Source organism: Penicillium longicatenatum, assembly GCF_028827895.1.
Source record: "Penicillium longicatenatum strain IBT 33135 chromosome Unknown contig_3_segment0_segment0, whole genome shotgun sequence".
In the NCBI taxonomy this organism is placed as follows: domain Eukaryota; kingdom Fungi; phylum Ascomycota; class Eurotiomycetes; order Eurotiales; family Aspergillaceae; genus Penicillium; species Penicillium longicatenatum.
In genome coordinates, this window is record NW_026643121.1 from 1628175 (window position 1) to 1645286 (window position 17112).

At 49.7% G+C, this 17112-nt stretch overlaps 7 protein-coding genes across 7 annotated transcripts; 1 reads left to right on the forward strand and 6 right to left on the reverse strand.

Annotated features, from left to right (window-relative positions):
* Window positions 1–449: 449 nt before the first annotated feature.
* Window positions 450–1565, reverse strand: N7484_005969 (proteasome inhibitor PI31 family protein; the record flags this gene model as incomplete). The annotated part of the gene is made up of 2 exons (XM_057116388.1): window positions 450–1333; window positions 1391–1565. The coding sequence occupies 2 exons, from the start codon at window positions 1563–1565 to the stop codon at window positions 450–452; spliced, it is 1059 nt and encodes a 352-aa protein (XP_056972271.1).
* Window positions 1566–1921: 356 nt separating this feature from the next.
* Window positions 1922–3631, reverse strand: N7484_005970 (acyl-CoA dehydrogenase family protein; the record flags this gene model as incomplete). Its single annotated transcript, XM_057116389.1, has 4 exons — window positions 1922–2258; window positions 2318–2686; window positions 2742–2967; window positions 3022–3631. 4 exons carry the CDS (start codon window positions 3629–3631, stop codon window positions 1922–1924), a joined length of 1542 nt encoding a protein of 513 aa, XP_056972272.1.
* Window positions 3632–4576: 945 nt separating this feature from the next.
* N7484_005971 (phosphatidate phosphatase App1 family protein) lies at window positions 4577–6913 on the reverse strand (the record flags this gene model as incomplete). Its single annotated transcript, XM_057116390.1, has 1 exon — window positions 4577–6913. One exon carries the CDS (start codon window positions 6911–6913, stop codon window positions 4577–4579), a length of 2337 nt encoding a protein of 778 aa, XP_056972273.1.
* Window positions 6914–8240: 1327 nt separating this feature from the next.
* N7484_005972 (UV-endonuclease UVE-1) lies at window positions 8241–10024 on the reverse strand (the record flags this gene model as incomplete). The annotated part of the gene is made up of 2 exons (XM_057116391.1): window positions 8241–9749; window positions 9812–10024. 2 exons carry the CDS (start codon window positions 10022–10024, stop codon window positions 8241–8243), a joined length of 1722 nt encoding a protein of 573 aa, XP_056972274.1.
* Window positions 10025–11631: 1607 nt separating this feature from the next.
* Window positions 11632–12954, forward strand: N7484_005973 (putative extracellular protein; the record flags this gene model as incomplete). The annotated part of the gene is made up of 1 exon (XM_057116392.1): window positions 11632–12954. One exon carries the CDS (start codon window positions 11632–11634, stop codon window positions 12952–12954), a length of 1323 nt encoding a protein of 440 aa, XP_056972275.1.
* A 606-nt stretch (window positions 12955–13560) lies between these two features.
* N7484_005974 (uncharacterized protein) lies at window positions 13561–14426 on the reverse strand (the record flags this gene model as incomplete). The annotated part of the gene is made up of 2 exons (XM_057116393.1): window positions 13561–13906; window positions 13981–14426. The coding sequence occupies 2 exons, from the start codon at window positions 14424–14426 to the stop codon at window positions 13561–13563; spliced, it is 792 nt and encodes a 263-aa protein (XP_056972276.1).
* A 1374-nt stretch (window positions 14427–15800) lies between these two features.
* Window positions 15801–16130, reverse strand: N7484_005975 (uncharacterized protein; the record flags this gene model as incomplete). Its single annotated transcript, XM_057116394.1, has 2 exons — window positions 15801–15999; window positions 16066–16130. The coding sequence occupies 2 exons, from the start codon at window positions 16128–16130 to the stop codon at window positions 15801–15803; spliced, it is 264 nt and encodes an 87-aa protein (XP_056972277.1).
* Between the last annotated feature and the right edge of the window lie 982 nt (window positions 16131–17112).

Below are 17112 nucleotides of genomic sequence, written 5' to 3' on the forward strand. Positions count from 1 at the left end.
CACACCGCTTCTTACGTCGTGAACCTTTGAACCGTGAATGAGGCGGTGCATTGAATAGTGGTTTCTCTCATTTGACTTGTTTAAACTCTCTATCATTTTCAGCTTGTTCTCTACCAAGGAGGATTTTATGCGAATCTATCTCCTTGGGGGACCATTTTGACTATTGGAGGCACTATACAGGACAACCAAACATCTACATCAGACCTCTTGCTAGCTCCAAGGCTTTGCCTCTCTTATTTTCCTGTAAACCATGGCGGACCTTTCTTTTATGAGTTTAATTGTAGCCTTAATCTTCATCTAGGTGGAACTTAACAAATATTAACACGCAAAGTATAGCATAATCCATTTCATTAAATGCAGTCAAAGCGAACGATGATCATGAAGTTCGTTTCGTAGTCATATTGTACTTTCATCGGCCTACCTGATGACTCAAAGGAGCCCTAATACTCTTAGATGATATCGCCACCAAAGCCTCCACCAAATCCTCCCCCGGGCCCTCCAAACGGTCCTCGGTTGCTGCCAAAGGGTGGAGCACCAGGTCCAGGGGGGTCATATCTGGCTCCTGGTGGCGCACGAGGATCATACCCACCACCGCTACCACGTCCACCAAAGAGAGGGTCGTCAAATGATGGGTGCATACCACCACCGGACCCAAAGCCAGGCCCCATTGGTCCTCGAAAGGGGTCGTGCGGGCCAAGTCCTGCTGGGTAAAGATCACGATCACCGATGCCGTATGCACCTCTTCCTCCATCAAAACCAGGAGCAATCCCGCGTGGGGGGCGATTCATTTCAAACTCATCCTCGAATCCTGGAGGTGCAAAATCGCCCGTTGGATTAGGCTGGCGGGGTGCAGCGGCCAGGGGGTCATCAAATGGGTAGGGACGAGCGGGCTCGGGCATGATAGAATCATCCCGTAAAGGATCATGACGAGGTCTGTCTTCTGGTTGTTGCCGAAGTGCTTCCTGGAATTCCCTGGTTGAAGCCTGCGAGGCCTCCTTATCCACCGCCGGGGCAAGCTTCTGGATCACATTGGTTTTAAAGAGGGCGACCAGCTCGCTGAGACGATCGGAGGAGATGAACACAGCATGAAGAGCATTGGTGATATTGTCTGTGGATGATAATGGAAGCGCAGACTCCGAGATGTATTCTTTCACTGATAGATCAAAAGAGCCAGTGCGGTCATCGCCCAGTCCCAGGGCATTTACCACGGCCTTGTTACCAAGTCGACTCACTCTCAGTAGGTACTGCATTGCAGATTGTTCGTGGTCATATCGAAAGGTCAAGGTACTGTTAGCGTTCCATTCTGCGGGGAGGGCGGGCGTCTCTGTGGACTCTGTTGAAGATCAGCTATCAGGAAGTTGAAGCACTGAAACAGATGAGATGGACATACCTATGGTATGGTCTTCTCCGAGTCCCACCAGCCTAAAGCCTACCGCCGCCATGCAGGCATGGCCAATGAGAGCGATAGCTTCATAGGGTGTTTTGAGACTCGGTTGTTCATCACGGAGAGCTTTGATTGCGACGTCCAGGACGTTGTCTGTGCTAAATGGATTTGAGTCTGACATTTTGAAATATTTGCTGATCGTCCAGATGTGATGTCTGAAGAATCTGGGATAAGGAAGTGGATTAAATGGGGGAGAATGACAGGCAACTGAGGTGACGACACGCTGCTGAGCCCCACGCATCAACAATGATCCGAAGCTTGGCGGCCCTTATCAGAACCTTATCACTGCCCTACGGAAGCTTGGGTATCTATTCATTTCAGTACCACGATGCTCATTCTTTGTGCTAATTGGATGAATAGAATAGAAGACCTACATTGCGAGCGGCTCCCATTTTTGTGAAGCTTGAATCTGGGGCAGAATTCTGGTATATGATATAAACACATCGGTACCTAAGTAAAAGATTCTACATCTAAAGCTTAGAGCATCGCCTTGGGAAAGTCTTTCATCGCTTGCCGAACACCCAAATCCGCAAGAATCTCTTCCGTTCCACCCAAAATAGCGTCAAACTTATATCCACGGTGGAACATCTCCACAACCTTGCCCATACCAGTCTGGGTCAAACCGCGTCCGCCAAAGATATTCACAGCGTGGTCGGCAACCTCATGGGCGGCACGAGTTGCGCTAGACTTGAGCAGACCAATTGGGCCGGCCAGATGCTTCGCCTGCTCAGCATAGGTCAAGTTGCACATCTGGAAAGCGATGGACTCTAGCCAAGCCTGGTGGGATTCGGCGAGAGAGATCATGCGAGCAAGTCTATAAATTTCAAATTAGCTTTGGAAATTTTTTTACGAGATATCCGATGATAGACTTACTTTTGGCGCATAACTGGCTGCTCAACCAACTTCTTCCCGAACACTATCCGCTGGTTGCACCACTTGAGGCACTCCTCGACGACAGACGTCATGCATCGAGTCACACCCGCGGCCATGTAGAAGCGCTCATGGTTGAAATTTGACATGATAACTGCAAAACCCTTGTGTTCCTGGCCGAGGATATTGCCCACGGGCACCTTGACGTTCTCAAACTGAACGAAAGCGGTTCCGGCGGTAGTCGAGTATGAAGTTTTGATCTGCTTGGTCTCAACACCGTCATCGCGGGGAATCAAAAGCACAGTGAATCCTTTCTCGGTCTTGCAGCCGGTGACAAAGTAGTCGGCGAACATGCCGTTGGTAATCCACTTCCTAAAAGAAAATAGAATTAGCCTAGAACTTCGTTCACGGGTTCATGAACACTGACTTGGTGCCGTTCACAATGTAGAATTTGCCATCTGGTGTCTTTTCAGCGGTGGTCTTCAGACCCGCAACGTCGCTACCAGCAAAAGCCTCAGTGATCGCAAGACACATTTTCTTCTTCCCAGACAAGACCTCCTCTGTCACTTGCTCCTTCAGCACGGGATCCCGTAGCCACTGTTGCACTGCTGTAAGACTGATAGTCATGCCAGCCATGTTGCCATCTTGGAAACCTGTAAGGAGAAATTAGAAGATCATCCTCAGAGTAGCCCATCAGAAGCACGCACCTCGAGCATTGGCGCGCACGGATTCCTGCGCGACAATCATATCATGGAAATAATCAAATTCCTTGCCATCCACAATACCACCAAGCAGCGTGCGGTTGTGAAGATGCTTGCCGGGGCCCAGACGCATAGCCAGAATATTCGTTTCAGCCATTCGATCGATCAACTCCTGGCTAATATAAGTGCCATCTCTTTCTTTTTCCTGTGCTTCGGGAGTAACGTATTTATCGGTAAACTCGCGCATAGCCTTCTGCAGCCGACGGTGGCTCTCCTTGTAATAAGGATTTTTAAACTGCGGGCGCAGCCACAGCGGCTCAGCATAGGGTACAGAGCTCAGGGCGCCGACCTTAGGCTCAATAACCTCAGGCTTCTCACCCTCGACATTTCCAATACATAATTGGTCACGATATTTCTCTAGCACCTCCTGGCGGTGCAGGTTGTAGAAGTCGGCTGTGGCGTCCTGGCCAGCCACTTGAGCGAGCACGACGGACCCGCCCGGATGGGCATCCACGAAATCGGTCAGATCATACACGCGGTGGTCGATGATACACCAAAGAGAATCTTCGGTGTTGTGTTTAGCGACTTCCGCACGGGTAAGGGTTTCGGAAGGCATGATTTAACAGAGTCGTCGGGTGAGAGAAAAGGAGAATGAGTGGCATCATTGTTGAATACCCCAGATTTAGGGTGTGCCAATCACGCGCGTGATGATTTTCAACCGAGGCCCGAGGGTTAGGTGATGTAATCTTCAGACTTACATAAATAGTGTTCCATTTAAATTGCTGCACATATAAGTATGCAGCCCGTGCAAAGCCGCAAATATCCATCTTTCCTAGTTTCAATATAGGCTTTGATCGACATTCTCTCCGTCACGAATAAGAGAGCGTGGAATAGTAATCATCTGCATTACATGACCCACTCTGCTAACAATACCGTGACCGGCCTTTGGAGTAGTACAACAGTATAATCGATATTGAACAAAATGAACAAATCAGCCAGTGGTTTCATAACTAGTAGGTCTTCTTAAATCCTGAAAGCTACTGTCAGACTTCTCAAAAATCATCGGACCCTTAAAAAAATGCGAGATCGATGGGCGCAGCCGGGATCATGGATCAATCCGACGATCTACAGGGGGGTTGCCCATAAACCCCTAGTCAAAAGGCACGAGAGTCAAGGTTGAAACTTCAGCATCCAGAAATTCAAATATGGTGCATCGATTATTGTTGCCTTATGTATCACTTGCAGGGAGCCCAGGTACGAATTGACATCCATGTGGTCGAATTGCAGAGCCCTGTCATACTGCGGGTACGGGCTATGTACCTATTCAATAATCTTACCGGACTGGGTCGCTGAAGAGTCCCTTGCTAGTGCGGTGCACGCTGCCTATTAAGCCAAATCCCGATCAAAATATGTATCTAGAACTTTAATAAGAGTATTCGGCTTACAGCATCGCCGGGAAAAGTCCTGGGGGTATACATTCCAGTAAGAATAGGTTGAGATGGTCTAGCAATATGTACAACTGCTCAAGTAGTCCCAGTTGAAAGCAGGACAAGATGTAATTCTATGATCGGCGTCCAGCACCATTGGCCTTGATCTCCTTCAAAGCCTCCTCAATTAACCACATGCAAACCGGTTGTGCATCACTGCCAACACGCCAACTGCCTAGCACAACACCATGGCTCTCAAGTATTTCGCTGGCACGCTCCCAACGGCGCCGCCAGAGTTCTTCACGTTTATTGGGCAGAGGCGCGGGTGGCATGCTAGAGTCGCTACCGCTGTAGCTGTTATAACCATTGGTCGACTGTCGAGGCAGGGATTGGTTAGATGCTGATTGCCGTAGTCCAGCTGATGGTGAAGGAGATAGATTGAGTCGTTCAGTAGCATATGCCAAGGCATTTTGAGCGGCAGATGCTGGGTATGATGGCTTGTTCGCCGGGACTGCAGGTGCAGCCCGTGGAGCGGGCGTGCTAGATGCAGAGCTGGTAGCCGACGATGCGGTATTTGTGCGCCGCGGTGGCGGGAGAGGTGGTGGTATTTTAGAGCGAGATGATTGTGCTGAGGGCTGACTCTTGTCTTCCAGCAGCGGTTGGGTTTGAGTACGAGATATAGACGGGGACGGGCCAAGATCAACCAGCGAGTCTTTTCCGGCTGTTGCCCCCCGAGGTGGCAACGGGGGCACTGCCTTTCGACGAATTGATTCCTGAGAAGGCTGGCGTGGATTATTCAATGTATCAGTCCGGAGTGATGACGGTTTGCTCGGCTTGGTTGGAGGCATTCGTGGTTTCGTCGTTGGGCTCGGTTTTGCGGACTCAATGGTATCGTCATCTCCTAGATCAATCAAATCTCCGACAGGGACACTATTCGCCTCTCTTTCCGGCGGAGTTGGCACGGGCCGACGAGGTGGCAGGCTTGGCCTTCTCGGGGGAGAATCCGAGCCCACGAGCTGCGGAGTGCTGCGACTGCGAACATCAGGCCCCTCTAGGTGACTAATTGAATTGTCAAAGAAGGGCTTCTTCTCTGGTGTCGTAACGTCTCGAATGAAGATTCCCATAATCCGACCACGATTAGCCAGAGCAATATCGGTATAGACCTCCAGATCAGCCTCTCCACTATCACCAACCAAGATAAATTTGCGCTCAGGAAAGTCGCGGAGGATCTGCTCCAAATTCCCTCTTTTTCTCTCGGCTGTTGGCTCGAATATTCCTTGCAACATGCCTGAATATTGCTTGAGATGGAAAGATCCTGGTGGTAGACCCGCAAGCTTAAAATATCTATCCAATAGCGGATACAGCTGCCAGGGAGCATTGGAGACGTAGTGCAATTTCACGCCCTTCTTGGCTACTTGCGTATACCACTCATCGACTCCCCCGACTTTCAGTTCAGCTAGCTCACGAACAAAGGTGTTCCGAAACATCTCCTTCGCTCCACTGGCAATAGCTGAGTGCTTGACAGTATCGTCGATGTCACTGATCAAGCTGATGCCCACCGGCTCGATGATTTCGATTGCCTTTGCGGCAGACAGATCTTCAGACGCAAGCACTCGAATGTGAGTGGGTACGAATTTCAATGGAGCACGAATATTAAAATGGCCAGACTCGTCTGTCATCATATTCCGAGACTCACTCTGTTCGTCATCGAAAAAGAACACGGTCACAGGCATCCCAGCCATAGGATTCGTCAAGAATGGACGCAATCGCTCCATGAGATGCGCATTGGCCATGGAAATCTGGTCTTTGGTCATTGTTGCAGGCTGGCCTGAATCTGTCCGGTTGCGATCTGCGTTAGAGATCTTCCAAGCCGGGTCAGCGTCCTGCTCCGCTTTGCTGACTAGAGTCTGCATCTGCTTGTCAACATCCTCGTCCTCGCCTTTGCCTAAAACCCTGTCAGAGCTCTCATCACTGGCAGCGCCGGATGGAGTCGGAATTCCGCTCAATGTCCTGGCTAACTTAATCATCAGGCGATGCTTGCGGTTCATCGGTCCTCGGTTTGGGGCATAAATCCATCCACGGACATCAACCTCCACCACCGCATTCTCCATTTCAGATTCATCCCAGCGAGATGTAAAGTCATCCCTCTCGGAAGTACCCCGATAGTCATCAATGGTCTCCGTCCATGAATCCCGGCGCGGGCGCAAGCCAGCATCCTTCTTTTTCGGCGTCAATGTCCTTGCGTAGCTAGGGAATAGGACCATCTCCTCATCTCCAGAACGAGCTATCTCAACATCCGGAAATGCGCCGGGGGTATGATAATAGTCCTCCTGGTTACTGGTTCCCTGCCCCGTCCACCGTGACGTGTATGTCTGACCCAGCTCATTTGCTGCCTTCAGCCACTCATATGCCTTCTTGCGACGGCTCCCTGTAGTATATGAGCCATCCCCGGCCCACGTAGACGACGCCATTGAGGTTTGTGCGGCATCCTTTGGCCCGTCGATGGGCCTACGAATATTTCTGACACGTTTCGCGATGTACCTAGCCCCTGCAAACACGCCAGCTGCCGCTCTCCCGCCTCGTGACCGTCGCCGTGGTCCGAGGAGATAGGCTACAAAACCCCCGCCGAGTCCGCGAAGGCGCGCTGCACGCCGCGCCTGGCGCTGAACGATGGCTCGGTAGATGCGTGATTGCGCCCGGTGTCGGAATGCGGGAAGAGCCTCGTGACGGAGGTTCCAGAGGCGGTTTTGGGCGTGACGGGTTCTGCGAGGGCCGACGAGGATGCGGAGGAGGGCTGAGAAGGTACTTTGTTTGGGGTCGCGGCGGAGAGGGTGGCTCGAGAAAATGCCCGGGGCCAGTGGGCGTCGAAAGAGAAATTGTCTGAACCGGGGGATTGGCCAACGAGAATGTGGTTTAGGCGCCAGGGTCTCGGTTTCTTTGGTAATTTGGGGTGGTGGCTTCTTGTGCGATGGACTCGAGTCCCTGCAACAGGTTTACGAGTAAGAGCGAACTGTGCGGGGCCTTTAGTTTGTATAAACACCAATATCTGTGATAATATATATGCTCACCTTGGTTGGAGATACTCAAGTGCCCAGATGAAAGCAATAATGATATGAGAGGGTGAAGTGGAAGCTGAGACGTTTCAAATGTTCCTGTTCCTGCGGGGGCATGACGCCAGATGATTCGGCCCCATCACCCGCACTGGTTTCCTACCTGTTATGATATCAATCTCCTGTGATACCACTTTTACGTATCGGTATGGGAAGAATCATGGGATTTGAATGATCTTGTGTCGATTATGAGTTTGATAATTGAAAATTTTCCCTTCACGCTGCAAAGAGATATGTTCTGACGATCCTCAAATCTATATATATCCATGGATCGGCGATGTTGAGCCGCACCCCTACCGAAGCAGCCTTACGCACCAGTAATCCCAAAGCCTCGAAATCTGCGAAATGTGAAGTATTGAACGGGTTGAAGTACGAATATGAAACTACCGTAATACGGTAATCATAAACTAGGGAATTGACTCAGCTTCTAGTGCTAGGTACGGTGTGAGGTACATGGTTAAGGAAACATCCCTTAGTGGTAAGTGTATTTAGATATACATTTGAAGACTAGGTATGGCGATACGAATACCCAGTCAGATAAATCCGGGAATAACGCAAGGTTCAATTCCTGCAAATATTTTGAAATACGAACATTCAATATGAACATTCAATATGAACATTCAAACAATTGAAGCCCTGCGGCTTCAAAATGCAAAGTAGAATACAGATATGTCGTCTCCAGGGCTTTCTATGCACTATCCTCAAGATAGTTGACCCTCTTAGCTCGAATGCTGCGCCGAGAAACAGGGTCCTCGGCAGGTTTGGAACTCAATTCCTCGGATTCCGGGGAAGACTCGACGACTGAGGCTTTCCGTTTCGCACGGGATTTAGAGACTGGAGTTCGCGGCGTCCGGGCTGGCTTTTTTGCCGATGACTCTGGGGTATCATTCGTTTCAGTACCATTCGGCTCGGTGGGCTCAACTTTGATTTTCTTTGGCGCACTGCCCTTTGCTGGACTGGCTGCCGATTTAGTCTTCACGACCTTCTTGGCAGGTCGGAGCCACTCTTCCATGCCTCGTGGCCAGTAGACTCTTCGATCAGGGCCACCCATGCCGACTTCATCATCCGGGACAGTGCGAATGGGTGGCACGGCCCCTTCCAGATCAACAAAGCCACTGTTGTTCTTGGTTTTTCGTGGGGGCTTGAAGGGTTTGTTTTCATCAGTTCGTATGTAGGGTATAAGTTCATTAACGAGATCATAGCCGGGGAGTTTGAATGTTCTCATCAACTCAAATACTGCTTGCTCTTTATCCTTGGCCTCGATCATTAAATCCATTGTAGGGGCACAAGGAGGTAATGTTGCTACCCGATCACTGTGCTTGCGACGCTGACGGGGAGTGATAGCAGACGCGGTCTGCTCAGAGTAATGCATTTTTTGGTTGATATTTTTCCTCGACCAGGTGGCTGCAATGCGGTCGTAGAGAGGTATGATATCCTCTGTGCCCTCGCGGACCTCGTTTGCGTCGAACAAGATATTGTGGTGGTGATAATCGAGGACTAAAGGAATATTCAATTCCTCGCAGATGGGAAGCAGATCGTGTACTGTCCAACTGACATCGTCATTCTCCAGAACCAATCTATTCTTAATATCCTGTGACAATGGAGCATAATTCTTTCGGAACCGGTCCAGAGTTTCGCCCTTGTCCCCGAAGACTCCGCCCATGTGCAGAATCATAATGGCATCACGGTCCTGCTGTGGTGGCAGCTTGAGCAGTTGCAGCATTTCCGAGTGATACTCTAGATCTCGATATGAGTTTTCCACCACCTCTTTCCTCGGAGACCCTAGCTGGGTGAATTGCCCTGGATGAACAGAGACACGGTGTCCAAGCTCAGCAACGACCCGGCCTGCTTCTGCCAGCACCTCCGAGGCGAATGGTGCTAGTTTATACCCGTACTCTTTATGACTGCAAAACGGGAACATTTCACTGCTCAATCGCATGAACTTGATCCCATACTTGTCATTCCAGCGCAAGAGCTTTACGAGATCGCGCGCATTGGCCAGGCCTAAGGATTCCACGAAGGCCTGCCCTCGGGCTAAGTCGGCAGGTTGATCTCGATCTGGACGGTTCTTTGTAGGATGCGCAGGCTGATCGGGATCCTGCAGCGGATGTCGATTCTCGAGGATAGAGGCAATGCGGCAGGTACGAGAGCAGAAGACGGGAGGATTGGAGTATCGCAGGTAGGTATTTAGACAAGCCTAGAAAATTAGTACTTGGTTTGTTACAAAGACAGCATGAGTTGCTGCGCATCGCGACTCACGTATCCTAAGCGACCTTTCCAAGGCAGTGGAAGGTAGCTACTATTGACGGGAGGAGGTCTCCCCAAGGCTTCTTTGAGCTCTTCTGCGTCCAGTGGGACATTCTCGTCCGATTCTGGATCCAGCGATGCCTCGGCCTGACCAGCAGGCTCATGTATATCGCCGTTGAGTATGTCAGTCGGTTTGGAGTCCGTTTCAATTGCCTTTTGTGCCATTGCCACGTCTTCTGTGCTGAGTATATAATCGATGTCTGGAGCAACCGTCTGCGAATATGTTCGAGAGAGAGGAATTCTTTTGATCGACGAAGGACACAAATGCGCAAAACCAACGACGCTCTGGGAAGGTTGCAAAACAGGTCGAGCGGGATGACGAACATGGCCTGGAACCGGGGTTGGCGATCTGGCGCTCGCCACGGCAATCGATCGATCGGTACATTTCAGTGAGACGTAACAACCCCCCGGGCTGGACCCCAGGAAGCGGGCATGCTGGATAGGCAGAGCACGCAGCAGCTGTATAGACCGAAACATGCAGCAGATCCAGCAGATAATATCCAAGAGCGAGTAGGTTGGGTGACAGGGAGTGTGTACAGGGGTGGGATGAAGCAGACCGATGACGCGCTAATCACTGCGGAACAATCGCGGACGCGCCGCGTGATTGATTTACAGCAGGTGTATCTACCTGGTGGACACTATATGTTTAATGAGACATTTGGCTTTGGTACAATTAATCCAGAATTTAACTGATGGACATGAGCGAGAAACTAAATCGGGGGTTTTCTTTTCTCTTTTTTTCCTTTAAAAGGAAGATACAGAAGCATCGATGCGTTGACCTCATAGTGGAGCTCATCTATGACAGCTTATCGACCACGAACCACATGAACAATGAGCGGCCTACTGTATGTACTGTACTTTGGTAGAGTGCGACAAATCAACATCACTTTCGCACAATACAACAGCCACTCTCCAATTTTATTGGAAAATATCAAGCCTGGCATGCAGGGTGCGACAGGGGTTAGATGGGGCGCATCCCTTTTGGGCTCAACCGGCCTTCTGATATGAAAATTTGTTCCAAAAGAGAAGTTCACATTTTTGGAGATCAAAGAGCGCCATATGGCGCACTGTGGAAATCGAAGGCTTATGCAGAGGACGTACACTGAAACGCGCTGATCTCCAATTGACATCATCCCATTCTCACGGTTTCCTGGACTTGGGGAGCGGAGTTTAACCACTCGGAATGAGGATCCCAGGGCTGTCATGATGGCTTTCATACTTGTCCAGAAGTATGTTTTGAGGCTCAGAAGCTGTAGATGGGCAAATGAGGCATGGCTTTCGCTGCTAGTGTGAAGAAAGAAGGCACCTTGGCCGCAACTTAACCAACGCGAATCAACGAATCACTAACTGAAGATACCAGGTCTCTCAGTGCATTGGACATAAATCAGCACAACAATTTATCGCTGCGGCATTAACCGCATGATTCATGACCGTGGAAAGAGCGATGGTTGCCAACATTCCGCGCGTTGCTTGTCCAGCACCTATGGGCTTGGACCACAGTGTTGGCATCCCCCATTCCTCTGGACAACGACGGAGAATGTGATAACAACACACCAGCTATTTATTATAATAATCCTTCAGGACGATCAAGGACTGCCGGAATATCTTCCACTTCTTCTCAGGAAAGACTGAAAATTTGAACCCGGTGGTTGATTGCCTCTCAAACTTTTATCTTCTTCATCTTCATTTCTCTATCTTATACAGTGAGCATATCCGTATCTTGAATGCAAATGGCGCGGGAATACTAACAATGAATAGCTACACACCACAAAATGAAGGGTGCGCTTCTTTGCAGCTTGCTGGCCAGCACGGCTACGGCCCACATGCAAATGATGAAGCCCTACCCCATCCGCAGTCCATTGAACAAGGATGCCAAGGGCCAAAAGGACTATTCATACACCAACCCACTGCAAGCCTCCGGCTCAGACTACCCTTGCAAGGGCTATGCCAAGGATGATTTCGACTCGCAGGCCACCTACCAGCAAGGCCAATCCTACACGATGGAGTTGGACGGCAGCGCAACCCACGATGGTGGTTCCTGCCAACTTGCTCTGACATACGATCAAGGAGAGTCCTTCAAGGTCATCGAGTCAATGCTCGGTGACTGTCCGATTGCCAAAAAGTATGACTTCCAGATCCCGTCTGATGCTCCTGATGGTCAGGCACTTCTTGCCTGGACCTGGTTTAACAAGGTCGGCAACCGTGAAATGTATATGAACTGCGCTATGGTCACCATCGGCGGTAATGCAAATGCCAACGAGACCGATGCCGATGCCGAGACCCAGAGCACCAAGCACAGGCCCAACAAGCCTCAGGAGAAGAAGGTCTCTCACCCACCCATGGCTCTGGCCGCCCACCAGGGCGAAAAGGCGAGCCAGCGTGGGGCCAAGTCCCAGAAGCAGCAGGCCAGCTTTGACAGTCTCCCTGCACTCTTCGTCGCCAACGTCGATCAGGAGGGCAAGTGTGTGACCATTGAGGGCGAGTCTGTTAACTTCCCAAAGCCTGGTGACAATGTTGTGGGCCAGACTGATGGAAAGGGCGATGGTTACAAGTGCAGTGGCAGCGCTCCCTTCCTCGACAGCAGCAAGGATACCAGTGACTCGACTTCCAAGGACAGCAAGGATACTAGTGACTCGACTTCAAAAGACAACACCAACTCGAAGGTCGACAAGTCAACCAAGACTTCGACCCAAGACAAGGCCAACAAGGGTTCCAAGACCAACGCTGATTCGACCCAGACCAAGACCAACACAGATTCAAACAAGGCTAAGCCCACCGATTCCAAGGATTCCAAGGCCAACTCCAAGGACGCCAACAAGAACGCTACTCGCAGCACCCCTCAGTCCATGTCCAAGGTTGCCCAAGCTTTTGGTACCTCCGGTGCTGCCGACCCCCGCGTCGTGGCCACCGATGCTAGCACCAACAACGCTTTCTCCAGCTACGTTGGTGGCTTCACTTGCACATCGGGCGAGATTATTTGCGCTCCTGATGGATACAGCTGGGCCATGTGCTCCAACGGCGCTCCCATCTTCATGGGCTCTGTCGCTGCTGGCATGACCTGCCGCCTTGGCGCCATGGTCGCCGCTCCCTGGTAAGTATGTACCTGTCATATTTTTTTCATTGAGCCTTTTTTCTCTCTCTTTTTCTCATGTACTCTTCCGACTCTTGATTGAGTCGTTTTGGTCAATCTTCTTTTTATGTTGGTGGTGCTTTGGCGCAATTGGATTCCCGGCCCGTTTTTGTAATGGCCCAGTTGATGTCCTCATGTTGATCGGTATTCTTAATGATTGTGCGGTTTCCCATGTTGAATGTTTTAATGTCTTCGCCGGAAGCGGAATTGGGGGGTAGATTTATCTGTAACGTATCAGGAACAATACACACTAAAGTTTATTCTTATTTACTGTAGATACTTGGAGATGTTGTAGACGTGGATCAGATATTCTAGTAGAAATCTTATTGCATTATTATTAATTCCATTCGGCAGAGTTCCACTCTGCCTGTTCCTTGCCTTTCGCAAATAATATACAGTTGCCAATCTTTGCAGCAAACATGGTATCTCAGCTTTCCAAAACAAAAGAAAAAAAATGTCATCACATCATTGATCCAGTAGATCAAGCCAAGTCCGAGATTTTCATGAACGACAAAGAAAGCAGATCCGCGAGGAGATCACCTCTAGATCATACTAGGACTTTCCCTTTCACTCAGTAGTTACCAGTGTAAGCAGAGTTGCCATATCCATATCCATTGCCATTGGCGGCACTCGTCGCAGTGGTGCCGTTCGCAGCAGCGGCATTCTTGTTGCGTCCCCAACCACCGAACCAGCCTTTCTCAGCCTTAGGATCGGTTCCATACTCCACATCAGCGGGAGTGGGGTGACCTGGCAAAGCATTGTCACCGTTGGTCTCGGGGTTGTTCTTGTTGCGGCTCCAGAACCACTTGCGGCTACCAGAAGTGTAGCCGTTGGCAGGGGAAGGACCGAAGCGCTTCTCGCGCTTGTGGTGGCGAGCCAAAAGGACCTGGAAGAGGATTGAGATCAGGTAGAAGAAGCTAGACAAAGAAATATGTTAGCGGATGTCATATTTACCAGCTGATGCCGAGATGCGGGGTTCCTAGGCACTTACATTCCAATCACCGAAACTGCGAACACGACCTTCTCTAACTTGCAGGCCATGCCGTAACTGAGCTTGGAAGGGCTCTCGTCGCTTGCCTTGCCTGAGCCGATGGGGGTGTCGACTTGACCAGTGCAGCTGTTGGTACCCTTGCGAGTCAAAACAGCGATGGCTACCATAGCACCAGTGAAGAGGACGTCGAAGACCACGCCGAGAAAAGCGAAGAATGTAACGCCACCAAGGCAGCAGACGAAGAGTATTCCGAGCAGACTGTATAATGTGGCTGCACCGGACAGGCCTTCAACGGCCTTCAGCCATGTATCGATGGTTTGATCATGTTTTGAGAGGATAGCGAGGTAGTATGAGAAGATACCGAGGATGACGGCGGCGTCAAGGAATTGCAGTACACGAATAAGGAGCCCGCAGAAGCGTAGAAATACTCCACCAGCTGCACCCATGATGTAGAATGATTTTGATGACTTTGATGATTCGAGTGTTGAAGGAGGCGCAACTGGGTATTTGAAAAGAGACTGAAGAAGAAGGCAACAGGATTCAGGCAGATTTAATAAAAGACCCTGAGCCGACCAAGACGCAATTGTTGAAGATCAGTGGATTTGGAACCCACTGAACCATGGCACAAGGGCATTTTTGAATGGCTGGGAGGGTCTCAGCCACAGCCATGCGTGGGCCGAATGACATCACCTCCCTAATATTGAGACCCACGTTGCCGCTTTGGGGGCGGCGCCCCAGCTTCATAAAGTGCTGATTTGCTCGTGCTCATGCGCCACCGCATGTGAAGAAAAGAAGAAATTAGAACTTTCATTTTTATCGATTTTTAAGTTCTAACCCGAAAAGAAATAAATAAAAATAAAAATAAAAATCATCCAGCCACTCCGCTATGACGCCCCTTGACCATTGACGTATTGTTTCATGCAGTTAACTGTTACTCCGCATAGAATGTGGAGATGGACAAGTCATACATGCACATGATTAAAATCATTCTGCCTATTTATGCAATTCTTGATTGTACGTCTACTATGTAGATTTTCTAAAAGTGGTACATACTGTAGCACTAATTGAATTAGCTTTCTATGATCCTCAGCGGGTACCCATTATTCCTCAGTATTTGTTCTATATTAAATCCAATCGTCGAATCATCCCCTAGGGTCTTAGTCCCACGGTACCCAGGCGCATATCGATCGAGTTGATCCCACATCTCCTCACTTCCCTTACCATACAGTACACCCCCGCGAATGAACGACGTATGTCGATCCCAGATATGATTTGATAGATAGCATGAATACGTAGAAGGTAGGCGGACTCATGGCTTGTTTTCTAATAATGTATAGATCCTTATCTTAATCCTCTATGAATTCCAACGTGAGCTCCAAGGGGTTCATGTGTAAGTACACATTGCCAAATAAGTTAGGAGATTAAATCCGGTAGATGGGAGAGTATGGAACTTCTATAAACTTGCTTCAGAATCCATGTATCTCAAATTGAATCCAACCTTGAAAAGTGTAGATCCAATTTCAAGAGTGCGATCATCAATGATTAAGTTTCGGGGTGTTACCTACGAATAGTCTAGCTGCGTTTTATGCATGTTATAAAGATTAGGCCGCCTAGGCAACACTAATGGAACTAGAAGCCATCTACTAGATTATCTTGGTTCTCTTCGGAAGGCTTTCGTACCGACATACTTGATGCTAGATGGTCGTAGCTGTGGTCTCATCCCAATAATAATAGAATTTACTTAGCTAGTAGAGCTTACGTAGGAGTCTGTTAGGGGATACAGGGGTAAAAATCCGCAGATTATACTGTACATTGTCTTGTTAACCAGCAAAGCAGGTTTCTATCCCCAACCAACCAGACCCTTGGAAAGTCCCCTGCGCGCGGCAGGCTGGGTTGACAGCTAGGAACGCCTTCTCCATATCTGCCGCGCCACAAATCACGTCAGTGCCAACACCCTCTATAAGTTCGTGCACATGCGATGCAATATCAACCTCGCGCGAGTCAAGGATGAGCGCCGCGCTAGAATCAACACATAGCCTCTGGGATTTCAAGATGCCGTTTGCACCTTGCAGCTTCAGCACCTACATGACGCCGGGCCCGATTGGTCCGTACCCGACAAGCAGAGTCGCCAACTTTAAAGGGCGAGACATTTAGCGCGTGCCAAGCTTATGCGAGGGGCTTGACAAAGGCGGCGGCCTCGAGGGGTAATTTCTGGAGGCGGCTGGTCCAACAATATTTTTGGACATCCCGCCTCGATCACCCAAATGAAAGTTAGAGGGGGGGGGATGAGAAGGTTGGGATTCTTGAAATTGAGGATTGGTTTCAAACAGTTCGATCGTTTGACTTTCCTCGAGGGCGGGTATTTTCACTACCTGAACTACCACGGAAAAGGTGGCTGTAGGCTACGTACGTAGCCATGTATAATCGGAAATGAGGTATAATGCCGGGATAAGAAAGGTGGAAGGCAAGACTTATGTTATTAATAAAGTATGTATTCATTCGACGTCATCTATCGTGAGCTGGAATTGATGTAGATGCAGTGTTTGATTTCACGACGACCTTGTGACTGGGTCTTTTGGGAGAGTTATGGATTGCTGAATTCACTAGTCTAACGCCGGGGCTGACAACAATCCTTGTCACTTGAGCCTTTTCCAGGGACCACCAATTTCCGAGGGAAAACGTCGTCATCTGATGATCGGCTTTGATTATTCATGCCAATAGAAAATCAAGTAGCGGGCTAAAACCTAGCCGGTGAACCGAGACGACAGCTTCGACAGCTTCAGTATTGCCAGGCAACGGCGTCATGAAGGCTGGGCTCTAGGGAAAAGCATCCATAGAGGCTGTCAGGATTTGCTGAGAAAGATTTCTCATGCATTCAGAGAAACACTCGAAGCGTTTTCGAAGGAATTCATCTGACCAGCCCAGGTTGCATACGAATGGCATCAATTGAGTTATTGCAGGGGTGTGGGAATTAGTCCTATATCATGGGCCACAGGGGCCCTAGCCCCGAGTATGAGGGGGCCGAGGTTTCGCCAGCGATGGGCTTGTGTCAATGCTTGGGATGCTGGGGAGTGAGCGTCTGTACTTTGGTGACAGTGGCTTGTACAGGATAGGGCAGTTATGCAACAGCCA